General features: G+C 40.5%; 2 protein-coding genes across 2 annotated transcripts; both read right to left on the bottom strand.

Moving 5' to 3' along the window:
* Positions 1-45: 45 nt before the first annotated feature.
* bpifcl (BPI fold containing family C, like) lies at positions 46-6,012 on the bottom strand. Its single transcript, XM_074681884.1, has 16 exons — positions 5,902-6,012; positions 5,652-5,797; positions 5,363-5,477; positions 4,954-5,085; positions 3,566-3,721; positions 3,419-3,482; positions 3,228-3,288; positions 2,953-3,044; positions 2,613-2,789; positions 2,394-2,453; positions 1,557-1,724; positions 1,331-1,398; positions 1,199-1,241; positions 1,034-1,094; positions 661-737; positions 46-574 (listed from the first exon to the last, which is right to left on the bottom strand). Exons 2-16 carry the CDS (start codon positions 5,764-5,766, stop codon positions 515-517), a joined length of 1,449 nt encoding a protein of 482 aa, XP_074537985.1. The 5' UTR covers positions 5,767-5,797; positions 5,902-6,012; the 3' UTR covers positions 46-514.
* An 848-nt stretch (positions 6,013-6,860) lies between these two features.
* On the bottom strand, positions 6,861-10,492 carry LOC141799473 (vesicular inhibitory amino acid transporter-like). The gene is made up of 2 exons (XM_074681717.1): positions 9,668-10,492; positions 6,861-8,885 (listed from the first exon to the last, which is right to left on the bottom strand). Exons 1-2 carry the CDS (start codon positions 10,046-10,048, stop codon positions 7,698-7,700), a joined length of 1,569 nt encoding a protein of 522 aa, XP_074537818.1. The 5' UTR covers positions 10,049-10,492; the 3' UTR covers positions 6,861-7,697.
* Between the last annotated feature and the right edge of the window lie 4,410 nt (positions 10,493-14,902).

Raw genomic sequence — 14,902 nt, forward strand, 5'->3', positions numbered from 1 at the left:
AGATTTATTCTCAGGTAAAGAAACAGGAAATACTTAAACCTACTCAAGGTTTGTTAAAGTTAATCAGAATCAGTCCTCACCATATTCAAGCGTACTCCAGTGAGTCAAATCAGTGTGGTGTTAATATTAATAACAGTAGAGTGGTGCATTTCTTGTAAGTGAATCATAATAAACGATGAACTTGTACAAATCTGAATGCATTAAAAAGTATTTAATTGAAATATATTGTTGGGCATAAATGATCAGACAGAATTCACACAACTTTACCAGCATTAGTGAAGTTCAGCTTAAGGTTTGATCAGTGTTGATTTGGTATGAAGACTACATGTTTATGTGCAAGGAAACATACAGTGAAGTCAGGCAGGTAGATTAAGCTTTAAGTTTTCTGCAGAAGCAACATTTTCATGGGCAAGGCACAAATCCAACACGTTTTTAGATTTTTTTAAAAAAGCAGGTCTGAACTGAGATGCAGAGTGTCCCTGTTTGATGTGGCAGTGTTTGACAGGTCTGTGTGTTAATTGAAGCCTCTGTCTGTCAGCAGCACCTGAGCATCTGAAAAAACAGCTACGAATCCCTGTTGGAAAATAAGACACTGGTCAGAACTAACCGGAACATTTTAAAAATGTATTAGTGTGTTTTCTTTGTTTTTCTGTTTCTCACCTGCTCCACCTTCAGAGCTGTGTTGACTAGCTGTGCGTGTTTCATTCTGGGTAGAACAACACCTTCACCCAGTTTCCCTGAAACAGACAGTCACATGTGTAGAAAGAGATTTTTCAAACAATGGTTCTAGTTGGCTGTAACAGATTTAACAATTTCACTATGAATATTTTCGGCTAGAGAAGTTATCAATCCATCAATATTTATTTCTATAGCTCTTTACAATAGTCAAAGCGGTAAGCTCAAAGAGTATAATAAAGAAGAAGCTGTAATTATGTAGAAGGGTAAGACTTATTCTTATCAGCTGCTCGTACAGAAGATAAAAAAAGAATAAAAGATGTAAAAAAAAAAAAATTTCAAATGAAGAAGGGCTTACCATTCAGTTTAGCCACAGCTAATGATGCTACCATTCCACCTAACTTCTCCAACTTTTCAGTCTATAGAGAAACATGAAATCCAAAGTCAAAGTTTGGTCCCCATATTGAGCATTTAATTTGTTATTAATTTGTTAAAATATGAAATAGTTTTTTTAGAACTGTACCTTAAAGGGTCCCACTTCACTTGCTGCCAGCTTGAGAGTGAAACTTTGAAAAAAAAAAAAGATATTATTGCAGAACATTCGCTTTGTCAAACTCACACTTGGCTGTATGTGTGCAAATATGTGTGCACTTACTTATTCATTTTTATAGAGCCTTTCAATTTCCCATCAGCAATCCACACTTCACTGCTGAAATTTGAGTCCTGAAAGAAAGAAAGCTTCACTGCAAACACTGAAGGGATCATTATGAGGATCTCTTGGTTGTTTTTCACATATACATTCATTGTTGTATTGTCAGAGAGATCTCAGATCATCGATTCATTGTGGTTTGTTTAAAGGCTGCAAACAAAAATATACTCACAACATTGAGTTTGAACAGTGGGGTCTGAGTGCCATTTGCCTGAATGGCAAAAGCTTTTATGCCCCCCTGGAAGCCCAGTTTAACAACACCAGGCAGGAAGGCAAACAGAGGAAGTTCTCTGGCATAAACCTGTAGATTCATCAGCAGGTCTGGAAAAAGTTTGGGAAGCTGTAGAAAGAGGGAAATAAAGTTTAAATAAAGAACTAATTCCATGTTCATAAGGAGTGAAAATGAAAGAATAATAACGACTTCTTCACCAGTATAAACCACAACACCAACGGGAAGCAATTGTTAGTAATTTATTGATTTGCTGTTACTCATGTTTGAACGCCCATTAGGGCTCTGTGTAAAGAGGAAGATGGAGGGGTGTGGATAAGAATAAAAGGAGATGAGAGGGTTTTAATAGGTTTTCATTTTTAAGAATGCTGGATGAAGTGTGTTTGATATGTGATCGTACTGCTGTAGCATCAGTTTTTCCTTTTGTTACTTAATTAATAGCACAACTTGCATTGCATACTATTGATGAAGCTAATCACTGATTCACTTTATTTTATAAAACTGTTTGTCAACTGTTATGTCCTTCAACTTCCATCGAAGCAACTTTTTCCACATACACAGAACTGATAATGATATTACTACTACAAACACAGAAGTCTTATCCACACAGGGCATTTTTTAGGAGGAGCTCCATTTCCCTGCTGTTTTCATGCCCATGATCAAGTTTGTTGATGTTGGATTTGTGTCATTTTAAGGCATAGTAACAAGAGACCTATATCTAAATTTAAACTGATTAGACTCCAGTGTTGACCATATTAAAATTTATATGGATAAACTTACCTGAGGAATAAATTGCCCCATTGAGCTGGTGTTTAGGTGCACAGGAGAGCGTGGGGGTATCTGAAGGAATAATCAGAGACCTTGTTCAGGACAAAAATAGATTGGTCTGATGACAAGATTGCAAGAAATGATCTGTCAAACTTTAATGCTTTAATTCTTTTGCTTATTTAATAAGCTTTAATTCTCTGCTTTCTTCCACCTTCTGACTTTTCTCCTTACCATGCTGTCATTGATGATGGCTTTGAGCAGGCCAGCTGAGTAGTATCCATATGAGGCTGAATTCAGAGTGAATTCAGAAAGGCCCATCAGCAACATGTAGCTTGGCTGTTCAGGCATGGTGAAAGGCTGAGCCTTAAAGGGAGGTTCGGTGGGACTTTTGGTGCTGTAAAACTCTCCCTTTGAATTGAGAGATGCAAACGATTGAATGCATGTGTTGATTTTTAAAAGCGTTAAAGGCACGTGTTTACAAGAGCAGCATGGGTAACGTAGCCAATAGTCAGGGGACCTTACACAGCATGAAACACATTATATGAGGCTTCTCGAGTGTGTGGGTCCTCACCTTGAGACCCAGATTCAGGCTTGAAGCATCAATGATGGGTGAGCCGCTGAGAGGCAGGTCAAAAGTAAGGTCTTGATTCACATTAAAGGAAACTAATAGAATAGAGATAACAGATAGAATAAATGGATGTATAAATGGATTAAAAAATTAAATTAAAGAATGAATTAATACATTTATTACTAACTACATTTATATTTGGGGCTTTATGTAAAGTATTCTTCAGCTGCCATCGTAATGTTTTTCAAATGTGGGCTTTTAAGGCCTGTTTACAGTACCGTTCATGGCCTGTAGATGGTACTCCAAGTTAAGAATGTATTCCTCAACAGCAGGGCAGATCTACAAAGAAACACAATGCATGTTGGTGTAATGTGCTCACTTCTAGAAACCAGAATATTTATCCCATACGCATTTTCTGATGATCATAGAGGATAGACCACAACTCAAGTTGATACAGAAGAACACTTACTTTGTCCTCCAATGCACCTCTGATATGTCCCTTAAAATGATCCAAAAAGGGTTGGATGATCCAGCTATTGACAAATAATAATTCAGGCTTGATATTTTGAAATCACAAAAGATTTGCTTCCCCTTCCTCCCCATTGTTCTACTGTACCTGGCTCCACCTTGTAAGTGAATGTTTATATCCCCAACTCGAGCAGCACAGCCACCACTAGTGACCATTAGATGCCCATCAGGATCTTTTCCCAGATTCACAACAGAGGTCACGTCGACATTAAACAAAGCCATTTGGAATGATCCATGGTCACGTCTGAAAAACACAGCAAAAGCAATGTGTTCATGAAGCAGAATGTGTATCATAAAACACATCTGATTCAAATGAAAGGAGTGGTACAATCTGCTTTTCATCTCACTCTTTAGTATTTGTGGGATTCTGAAACATAAGTATCAGGATTCTACAGCTTTTAAATCACCGGTTGTTGTTGTTTTTTTTTTTTAAATTAAATTCTTCATTTTAGTCTTCATGTATACGCTGGGTTGGAAAGAGTTGTCATTTTCCTCCAGCAGAGGGCAAAATGTGTGTTGTTTTTTTTTTACTATCTAGCAACATGATGTGAGATCCCCTGAACAAATCCTAAAAACTGACTTATATGTGATGTTCATTTCTGGGGAAAATATGACTCCTGAAAAGGTCTGTAGACATCATCATCGTTTGATTTTTTGTCTCATGGTCTGGTGTTAAAAAAACAAACAGAAATATCGAAGAATGGTGGTTTAAATCAAATCAGCACCCCAGAACCTGTGAAGAACTGAATCAGGAGAAAAGCATATCGTCTCAGCCCTAGCTTCTTATTTACTTTAAATTTCACTGAGGATTTATCGATCCATGTCATAGGTGATGTGGTTCTAAGTAATGCAGACCATTGCATCAGCATAACAGTATCCAAAGTGGTTGTTACTTTTTTTCCCACATATATTAAGTCAACATTTGTGTGTGTTTTTTATTCCATATGACACTTTTGGCTCTTAGGAACAGAACAGGAGGACACCACATACACTGGTTTATTTCTCCTTAAAGTTTGAGTTTGGTTAAAAATGATTTGTCACTTGACCAAATAGTGTTAAAAATCACACAGCCATCACTGTTCTTGGCCAAGGTATCTAAATCAAATCATAAAATTAAATCCTGTTCATCACAAGAATGCAGGCTCATACTGTATTTGAGACAGTGTGTCTTTAAAAGTGTTACATTTCCTTAAACAAAGGTCCTCAGATAAAATCAACTGCACAGAAAACTTTGAAGTGGAACCTTTTTTTATCACTTCCTCATTCTGTCTTTATGCACATTTTTTTCACGATTCTATTTGAATTAACTTCAACACTTCAACTAAATGATGTATACATTTTGTGAAAGTCTATTTAAAGATTACACCCGGTGCTCTACAGGTTTATGTTTCATCTAACCAAACGTTACCATAAACCTAAATGAACAGGTGTGGTTTAGTGGCTGTAAAGCTGGGGCAGAAATTAAAGAAAACTTGCATTATGCCGTAACGTGTCCTCCATCCACCTTCAATTGCAACACTGAGGCCCATGGTGGATGTCTTGAATCCTGGGGCATCTTGATAAAACTCTGCAGATGGCTCAGGGAAGTCACATTTTTTTATGGTGATCCTGGTGCACACAGGGAGAGCAGAGATGCATTTCAGCAGGTACAGTGATAGAGATCCAAATTCTTTTTGAGTAGGTCAGCTGAAATACATCAGCAATAAGCATTATGTGCTTATAGACTGTTACACAGGTCAGAGACATGGCTTTTTATCTAAAATGCTGCTAATTTTAATGAGCTAACTTGTTAGGGACAGTCAATCCTACCCAAGAACATACACCTGTAAACTGAACTGCAAGAAAAATACATCTCAAAATAATTAAATAAGAAATCTAATCCTACCCAGTTAGTGTGTAGGATACGGTGCCAAAGATCCCAACGCCAACTTCCCCACTTATATCAGGAAGAGTGACAAGCTCCAACTTATCCTGGATCCACCCTGCCCCTATGTGTTTTCCTGGGGCCGACAGCACACAAAAAAGCTATAAATGAGCTAAGGTCACATCCTCATCTCAGAGTTTGACTTCATTTCTAAAAAACATTCATTGAGAAACAGCAACCATCTGCATGTGTTAGTATTCATGATGTAGTACCTTGCTGAGTTAAATTAGCTCTGAAAAAAACATCTTACCGTACTGAAGTCCTTTGTTGTTAAGAATGAGTTGTATTGCAGGGCTCTCTCCACAGGCCAAAGAAATGAGAACAAGCACCCCACTCACAGATAGAAGCATCGTCCTGGAGTCCATGTGGTGTTACAGTACCAAATACACCTAAAGGCTACAAAAAGAATCCTTGAGACATTCCCATTTTTAGGCTGAAACATAAATTTGAAGATCAAAAATGGTCAACACAAGCTTATCTAGGAATATTATGACACATACCTGAATTACAGTAGGTCTCAGTAGATTCACCACCTTGTCAGTCTGTTAGTTCGCCACTGAAGTCTGCAGTTTCTCTGAACACGTCTTGGCTATTGTTTGCCCCAGCTCTTGCTTCCTGTATTATGGTGAAGTGAAACTTACTGACAACCCAAAATAGACTGGAACAGGTCTGGGCTCGAGTTTGATTCAAACATTTACTGTATGATTCTCTTTGGTTGACACCAGCAGTGTTAACCAAATTAACCGTCAGAATAGAGATGTGAAAACACAGAATTCTAAATCTAATTAGACATTTAAAAAAAAAAAGAGATTAACCTGAGAGGGAAGAACTGTATTTTTCTAACACCTGTGTATGAAAGTTAAAAAAACAACCAATCACCTTAAGATAAACAGCTATTATTAATGTTTTGCAAAATAGGTGAACATTTGATCAGAGACCAAAAATGTCATTTCTTGGAATGACATGTGATCATCCTCCTGGAGTTATCACATGGCTTGGTTTATATGAAAAAGGAAGTGAAAATGGTCTCTACTGTTCAGTTGAATTTTGTTTCAGCTTTAATGATCTGATATAAAGGTCACAGTATGGGTGCTGTGTGTTTGTGTTTGTGTGTGCGTGTGTGTGTGAGGTATTTTAAAGGTGTTGAAAGTGTGCTGTATCACAGGCGTCAAACTGCAACTATATCTAGTGCCATTTCTGTGAGTCTGTAACAATATGTTTTGAAAGCTGCTGTCAAAATCTAATTAAACTGGCAAATGTGGCTCCCTAAAATTTGATTTCTGCTGCAGAAAGCTATTTCTTTAAAAATCCATACTGATGGTTTAAAAAAGATGAAGTTTCACAAACCTTTTTTAAGTCCAGAGCCCATAACAGGGGAAAACACTAAAAACCAAAGTGAAAGTAAAACCATCAAGGCCTAAATTATCTTTATAATTCAAGGAAACTTTAGAATCACCAGCCATAAAATATTTCATTTATTTATCTCTTAATTCAACATATACTCTTAATCTCACACACCATAATTAGTTCCATTAAATCACAACTAACAAGTTCAATAGGAAGAGAATATTATCGACAGACATTTTTCATATTACACAATTAGTACCAACTTGCTTGCACTTTGTATTCACTTCATCCAGTATGACACTTGGAACATCAAGAAAACAAACAATCCAACGAGGACTACTATCGGCATGAGCTCGAAATCAAAACACAAAACAAACTGAAAATTAACTGTTTAAACAACTACACATCAGTAATTTGTTATTTATTCAATCCAAAGAGTGCCATCTGATCTGACAGGTTCCTCTGTCTTGTATTTTCTCTGAAGTCGGATAAACGATATGTCAAGCAGCTCAAAACCATGTAACATATTCACACCATTGTTTTTCCACATATTTCATTCTTCAGATATAAACACGAACACACTCACAGTTAGACCCGTGGTGGACATTGCACTGGATCTTTGTCAACTTTGCATGACGACTGCAGGGCCTGCCTAGGCAGGCGTCTCAATGCCTGCATATTTCTCATCACCCCAATCATGCAGAGGTTACTTCTGTCCATTTATTAAAACATGTTTTCTGGTATGACTTCACTACTTTACACTATGATTGAAAAGTTTATTATTGCACATTATCACGAAGGCAAAATAAAAAAAAAAGTTGTAGGCTACATTTCACACACATAATCCTCCTCATGAGCTTCTATGTCAAGTGGTCAATGTGATATTTGAATAAGATCGAGTGTGGCATTTGAGGGCGTTTCCATTCAATAAAGGTCATCACTGGAGCTGTCAGTCATGGAGATTGTACCTGAAAGCCTCTATTAGACCTTCAATTGAGTGAATGAAGCCAGATATGGCACAAATGCCTCCAATGACAAAAATGGCAACATCGAAGAAGACATGGTGCCACATGAGATTCCTCCACTGAAGCTTCAGGTGGAAGAGGCTTGGCAGGAGGAAGCACAGGCCAGCACCAGTCAGACTCCCAGTTAAACCCATAAGGAGGGCAAAATGGGGGACAAAGACGGCCATCAGCAGGGTGAATACTACCAGGGCAATTCGGAGGCCCAAACCCCACGATTTCAACTGTCCAGTTGGGCCGTAGCAGTCAGGGAAGAAGGCTCTTCCACCATCTTGGAACAAAGACTTCTCCAGAACCTCGACGGCAGCGAAGAAGGGCAGCGGGTAGGATAACAACGCCTTGGCTACAAGGAAGATGTTCACCACAGCACGGATAGTTGAAGGCAGGTTATCCGTGATGACCTCTTTGGTGGCGTCTGCCCAAGTCAAGTAGGCCACCAGGGCGAAGAGGCCTTTGAGGACGCAGGCTGCAATGTGTGTCCAATCCATCATGCAGTGAAATTCGCTAGGCTTCTGCATGTTCCCCTCCAGGGAGGGGAGGAAGATCTGGGAGGTGTAGCTGAACACAATGATGCCGATTGAAATAGGGAATTTCTTGACATCAATATAAAACTTGACCTTTTCCCAGGCCCAGTCTCGCGCCCTGGAGAGGCAGTAGGCAATCACCAGAACATTGATGACGAAGTGTGCAAGGGTACAGAGCAAGCTAAACTTGGACACAGCCTTGAGGTTCTTCAGGAACGCGCAGGGCAGGAGCGCTAGTGTGGCCACCACGGACCAGGCTTTCTGAGACACAGGAAAGCCTGGGAAACTGTTGTACATCAGGTTACCGCTGACCACTACATATAGAATACAGGTCATGACCAGCTCGATGATCTGAGCCACGTTCACAACGTGGCCACCCAGCGCTGGAAACCGGGGCGCACAGCAAGCATTGGCGATGTCTACATAGGAGTCCCTCACGCGCACTTTTATGCCGTCCTCGTTCTCCTCGTATAGACACGCGATGAGGATTTTGCCGGTGTAGCAGCACACCACAGCCGCGAAGATAATGAGGAAGAGACCGAGGTAGCCGCCGTGGAGGATGGCGTACGGCAGGCCGAGGACGAACATACCCTGCGGAAAGAGAGGCGTAGATAAGTGGTAATGGACAAGGCCCACATCGCAGTGACAGGTCGAGCCAACCCAAGCATGCGATGAATGCCTCGCAAAGCTCATGTCTTACATAATAACAATAACAGAAACGATATTTTGGAGTTTAACAATGAGAAAATGAGATATGAGCAGAAATGCTTGATTTAACACAACCGATTTATATTTTCAGTGTCTGCACCGCACCATTATTTTCTCTGTCCCATCGCCCTTGAAAAGGCCTTCTGCTCGCTCGCGTCATCACTTAGATTGGACTATGAGAATTAAATGGTTTGATGTCGAAAAGATTTTCAAAATTCATTTGGCTGCAACAACAATTTGATTGAGACGTTGATAATATGTGGTAGCCATTCAGCCCCAGGGCTATCTGAGTCAAGCAGGCCCGGCCTGCAGCTCATCTGATAAAAAGATTTGAATAAATAATTTCGAAGATGCACAGGCAGAGCCGCATGCATAAATGTAACACGTTAGATTTTAAACTGTATTTAATCTCTATAATTTAAGCACTTTTAATAAGCTGTCTTCAGTGGTTAAGTCTCATTATTCTACAGAAGTGAACGCATACAGCTTCTATAAAATATTGGCCCAAAATCAGTAAATTATGATATAAAAATGTCTATTTTAAAATTGTTTTAATCGGGAATAAGAGAATCTTCAAGGTGACTTTTTTTTCCACTCAAAGGCCTGCACATGCAGCACATGATCGCTCTACTGTCACGAATACAACATCAAAGCAATCAATGTACCTGAATGGCATTAGTGACGTTCCAGCCAGCTTCCCATGATGTGATTTTTGGTTTGTCCACATCCAGTGAGGCGCTTGGTTTCATGGACGAAGGCCTCCGGCCAGTGCCGTCCCTCTGATAGTGGCTGTCTCCCTCAAGCTCCCCCTCTCCCTCCATGTGCCCCCCTTCCTCTTCTCCCTGAAGGACATCCATCTGCATCCCTTGCCTGTAGTCATAATCCAAGTCGTCGCACTCGGCGAAACCCAAACCCTCTTCGTCCGTCGCGGCCTGGAAGCCCAGTCGGGCGAACACCCCGCTGACCTTGGCTTGAGATTTGTTCGACACCGTGTGGGCCGCATTGGTCAGCTTGTTGGTGAGCTTGTGTCGTATTAGGTGAGCCATCTTTGGGCGATGAAAATGGTCTTCAACTGGAAATGGTATTGCGGAGCAAAAATCCGAGAAGCAGCTGCATGCAGGGTGGTTTAATTGCGATTCATCTGCTACTGTACATCCATGCCTGTTGCCTCTTCAGTGTCGTCGCAAAGCTAACCAACCTTCTAACGGCAGCCAAACCGTTTCACCCAAACCGTTTAAGATCCTCAGCCGTTCCTCTTGGCTTGCTCTGCCATAGTACTCCCTCAGAAAACACTCCTTTGCATATGTGTGAGCGAAGAAACGTCCAATCTGAGACAAAAACGAGAATATTTCTTCATTTGTTGACTTAAAAAACAAACGACTTTTTTTCCTCAATCTGATCCGTCAGGAGTTCTGTGAGCGCGGGAGCGCAGGGATCTCTGAGAGAGAGAGGGATAGAGAGCGAGAGAGACGTGCACGTGCCAACACAGGAGCCTGCGCGCGCGGGTCACCGTCACGAAAAGCAAAGAAGAGAAAGCTAGAGAGAGAGAGAGAGAGAGAGAGAGAGAGAGAGAGAGAGAGAGAGAGATGAAAAATCGTATCTGACTCGAAGTGATCAAGGAGAGGACATTTCACCTGATTTCAAGCCCTTTTTGTTAAAAGGTCAACAGACACTGCCAACAGCAGAAGTCATGTTGTCCGCATGAAGCCCAGTCATGAAAAAATAAAAGGTTTAAGGGCTAAGAAAAATAATTCAATCAAAGATTGTTTAATATTCCTGTACTGTGGTCTCAGTGGCTCCCTTGAATAGAGCAAACGTGCTGCAAATCAATGTACCCAAACGAATGTCAGCATGGTTTCTGTTTTCGTTAAATAATATGATGCCAACTGTTCCCCCGTTGTGCTCGTTTATCCACCAAACTAATTTAACGAATTGAAGCACACTAGCAGCATCGTTTCGACGCTAATGCATTCAATAAAATGGCCACAGTTAAAAATAGGCCTACAGTTCATGATATTTAAAGAAAGAACAAAGGGCCTGTACGGGAAAAATACATGGGCCTTTTGCAGAAACGATGTTACCTTATTAGCCTATATTTCTAATTTTAAATTTCGAGCTAAGTGTGGCTGTCTTCGTCTTCGGATTTCTTTTCAAATATTTGTATGCATTTCTATTTCCTCGGCAAAATGTTGACAGAAATAGCCTTGAACAAACGCTTTAATTAGCGCCATATTTAGAGGTTACATTTTATTTCCATAATAAATAGCCTAAATTTTAGTTTCTGCTTAACAACAGCTGGATTCCAGATGGGCATGTTCAGCAAGCTGTAAAAAGATGCAACTCGTTGATGATATGATGAACATGCAGCAGCTGGCCTCCTGCGGCGCACTGGCAGCACCACGGACAGCTCCTCAAGAAGATCCCCGATCCTAGGTCCCGTTTCTGTGAAACACAACGGCAAGACAAAAAAAAAGAATAATCTCATTTAACTTAGCATGCAAGCATTGCATTTTATGACATCAATAATTATGTTTATCTTGGGAAGGTTTCGTTATATCAAGGTCTGCACTATGGAGAAACATGGGCTACTTCATTCTCCGCCTCTGCTCTAATCCTGAGGAATACGAACCACCTCGTTCCGTCCTCCGTAATCTTCTGTGACAAAGTTGGACAAAACTGTCATCAATTTTACTGCCTGCTTGCAGAATAGAGGCCTTCTGTGACGAAGGACTGAAAACCACTTCTTTGCAGTGAAAACGTTTGCGATTGATTGAAAGCCTTTGGAAAAATGTATCATATATTTTCATGATGCAGACAGACAAAAATATTTTGAATAAGATAATAGAGCGTATCATTGAAAAAAAAAACGTTACATGGACCAGAGAGATCTAAATTTAGAAACCAGCCAGAGGACAGAAAAACTTGCGCATATTTTCATGCTTGGCTTGGACTGCTATGCCAGCTGCTATTTGTGTTCAGGCCAACATAGTGTTTGTTAGTGAGTGTGTGTCATTCATGTCTGGGGGTATGTGCGTGCGCGTGTATTGTGTGTGTGTGTGTGTGTGTGTGTGTGTGTGTGTGTGTGTGTGTGTGTGTGTAGGGCAGTGAAGAAATAGGGAGAGTCCTTTAGGCATCTCCCTCCCCCATTACATGCCCAATCCGCGGGCTAACGCAGAGGCGCAGTGGTCTAGTGTATCGGCTGCAAATGTCACTCACGCGCACACAGAAATGCAAGCACGCAAAATACACATGCTGCCTCACCCCAAACTGCATAAACCAAAATAAAATCAACATTATTGAGAAATATTTCCGGAATCGATAATTCAAATTACAGCCACAAGAAAATACGTCATAATGTTTTGTGGATAAGAAACGAGACCACTAATTAGCGCAGCGTTTGGACATTTTTTTTGTCCTGCATGATGTGTTCCCCCTGAACTTCACTTCTTAATGACAAAATGGATTGCCTTTTATCCTTTAAAAATAGCTTTCAGATTGGTTGCTGGGGTTACCAATTTAGCTTCTAGGGCTAGAAAAAGAGGGATTAATTCACGCCCGATGTGTGTAAGAGTGCAGCGCGCTCAGAGAGGAGCGTGTGCAAGCAAGATTCGATTCAGAGCGCACTTGCATGCGGGCACGTGTGTGTGTGTGTGTGTGTGTGTGTGTGTGTGTGTGTGTGTGTGTGTGTGTGTGTGTGTGTGTGTGTGTGTGTGTGTGTTCAGGGGGCGGGAGGGCGGGGTACGGGCTCAACATCCATGCAGTGCTGACTGGAAGCAGTAATCTCTGATAGTTGCCATGGTCACGGTAATTGGACAGGGTGTGAGTGTTGAGATTTAAGAGAAAAGAGGTTTTTTTTTTTTTTTACGGACCCAGCGTGTTCCTTTCGGGGGGTTTGAAATGACAACACATTAAGCATTCAGCTGAGCTATTGCTGTAATTTGTCTGACCCTTTCTTTAACTAAATAAATGCATAAAATGATATTTGAAATTTAAGATTTAGACAACCAATTTGCAGAGGCGTATCTTTTTTTGTCTATTTCTCTCTCTTTCTTTCTATCATCCATTCTTTCTTTCTTTCTTTCTTTCTTTCTTTCTTTCTTTCTACTAAATAAAGAATTGTGATGTGAAGGTGCATCCCTGTTATCATGGCTGGTGTTGACCATCATGTTTGGCAGATGTTTCAATTTTGGGAATAGTCCTTTAAGGGCGGTTTAGATGAACTTGTCAGCAGTATTGATCAAAGCTATCGAGCACTGTCAGAAACGCCTGTTCTTGAAAATAAATTTAGTAGAAGCTGTTGGTCTTGCGGGTCAAAGAATTTTTTAAAATCTTTTTTATTATTTACAAATATGCAGATTTTAGTTTCACCCAATGTCTGAGGTTTGGCATTTCTGAGCAGATAGCAGAGGGCATTATAAAAGCAAAGCGAATGGTTTTCAGAAAAGTCAAGTTGGCTTTTTCTTGCAATCCTTCATATATAAATTATGAAATGATCTTTGTGAGTCAAACAGTACTTAAACTGTTCAATGCAGTCTGATGAATTCAGTGATGTGTTAACATTTAAGAAAAGCTCCCTTGCATTTTGGCTCTGGTTGCTGTTTTACCTGAGCACAGTTTGGATTTCTTTGAGAGGTTTCCATGTAATGGTAAAGAGTAATGACAGAAAATATCAGGCATCGCCCTGTTTAACCTAAACCAGACTCAGGTGTAACCAACCAGAATAGTTTACGGGTCAGAAAAAAAGTAATTTGGGGGATTGTAAAGGAACAGGATTTAAAATAATTTCCAACCAACTCTGCAGTTTTTTGGGTCTTAAGTCTTCAGTCTTGGGGAAGGAAAATGCTTATACTGGTAGGGTTAGGCTCCATCTTAACCAATGTGAAGGTGATACGGTACAAAAATATAGGAAATTAATGCCAAATTATAGGTTCCTGAAGGCAGTGAATGAGATATGAATTAATTTCAGGGATTTCACCATCTCTATCTCTGGTGTGCCAACTAAGAATAAAAACAAGTCAACAGCCAAAAAAAAACCCTAAAAACAAAACATTTTAAGTCTTTCTGGAAAAAAACTCCTCCACTCATAGTCATAACACACACCTACCCAACCCTCAACACACACAAACACACATTCAAAATACATGAATGCATGAATAGTGACAGGTGCACAAACCTATTAATCACTCTGTGGCCCAAAAAGATCTGCTGGGTTTACAAGGCCAGGGACTGAAGAGAGTGGTAGTGACAGACTGTGTGTGCTGTTTGTGTGTGTGTGTGTGTGTGTGTGTGTGTGTGAGTGTGTGTTCATGGGAGAGGGGAGAAAGAGAGAGAGAGCAAGCAAGATGGGGACAAAGGATGAAGAGAGAGAGACAATCACAGTGTAAATGTCTGTATGGAAAATGTGTGCTTGTGTGTGTGTGTGTGTGTGTGTGTGTGTGTGTGTGTGTGTGTGTGTGTGTGTGTGTGTGTGTGTGTGTGTGTGTGTGTGTGTGTGTGTGTGTGTGTTTACACAGACATGACAGGGTGGTGAGGAGGGCCATGAAGGTTACAGGGGTTTTGTCTGCAGTGTGGCTCTGAAATATCACAAGTGTTCAGAGTCATGATGGTTACATAAACTACCCCCCCCCCCCCCCCCCCCCTTCTCCCCTTTATCAATCACTAGGCCTACTTTACACTAACACACACACACATATACACTGTAGAGGATTTCCCTGATGCAAACACAGATATATGAATGATGCGACGACAGAATCAACCTAACAGCCTTTGCGTTTTAAAAAAAATTTTTTTTTTTTGGATGACACAGCTCACAACACAGCACAGACTCCCACTCCTCGGCTCAAAACACATAGGCTATTTTTATGGAGGATTTCAGTGATGTCATCATGCGTCTGTTTTTG

This window comes from Halichoeres trimaculatus, unplaced genomic scaffold (assembly GCF_033239565.1).
Source record: "Halichoeres trimaculatus isolate MK-OKI-2021-1 unplaced genomic scaffold, fHalTri1.1 fHalTri1_scaffold_11, whole genome shotgun sequence".
Taxonomy (NCBI): Eukaryota; Metazoa; Chordata; class Actinopteri; order Labriformes; family Labridae; genus Halichoeres; species Halichoeres trimaculatus.

Excerpts from the sequence above, each read along its gene's own strand:
- bpifcl (XM_074681884.1), bottom strand. The coding sequence starts at position 5,766 with ATGGACTCCAGGACGATGCTTCTATCTGTGAGTGGGGTGCTTGTTCTC. Across the intron at positions 5,478-5,651 it reads CAACAAAGGACTTCAGTACG|GAAAACACATAGGGGCAGGG; the intron begins GTAAGATGTTTT and ends TGTCGGCCCCAG. Across the intron at positions 3,289-3,418 it reads GAGGTGCATTGGAGGACAAA|ATCTGCCCTGCTGTTGAGGA; the intron begins GTAAGTGTTCTT and ends GTTTCTTTGTAG.
- LOC141799473 (XM_074681717.1), bottom strand. The coding sequence starts at position 10,048 with ATGGCTCACCTAATACGACACAAGCTCACCAACAAGCTGACCAATGCG. Across the intron at positions 8,886-9,667 it reads ACGTCACTAATGCCATTCAG|GGTATGTTCGTCCTCGGCCT; the intron begins GTACATTGATTG and ends CTCTTTCCGCAG.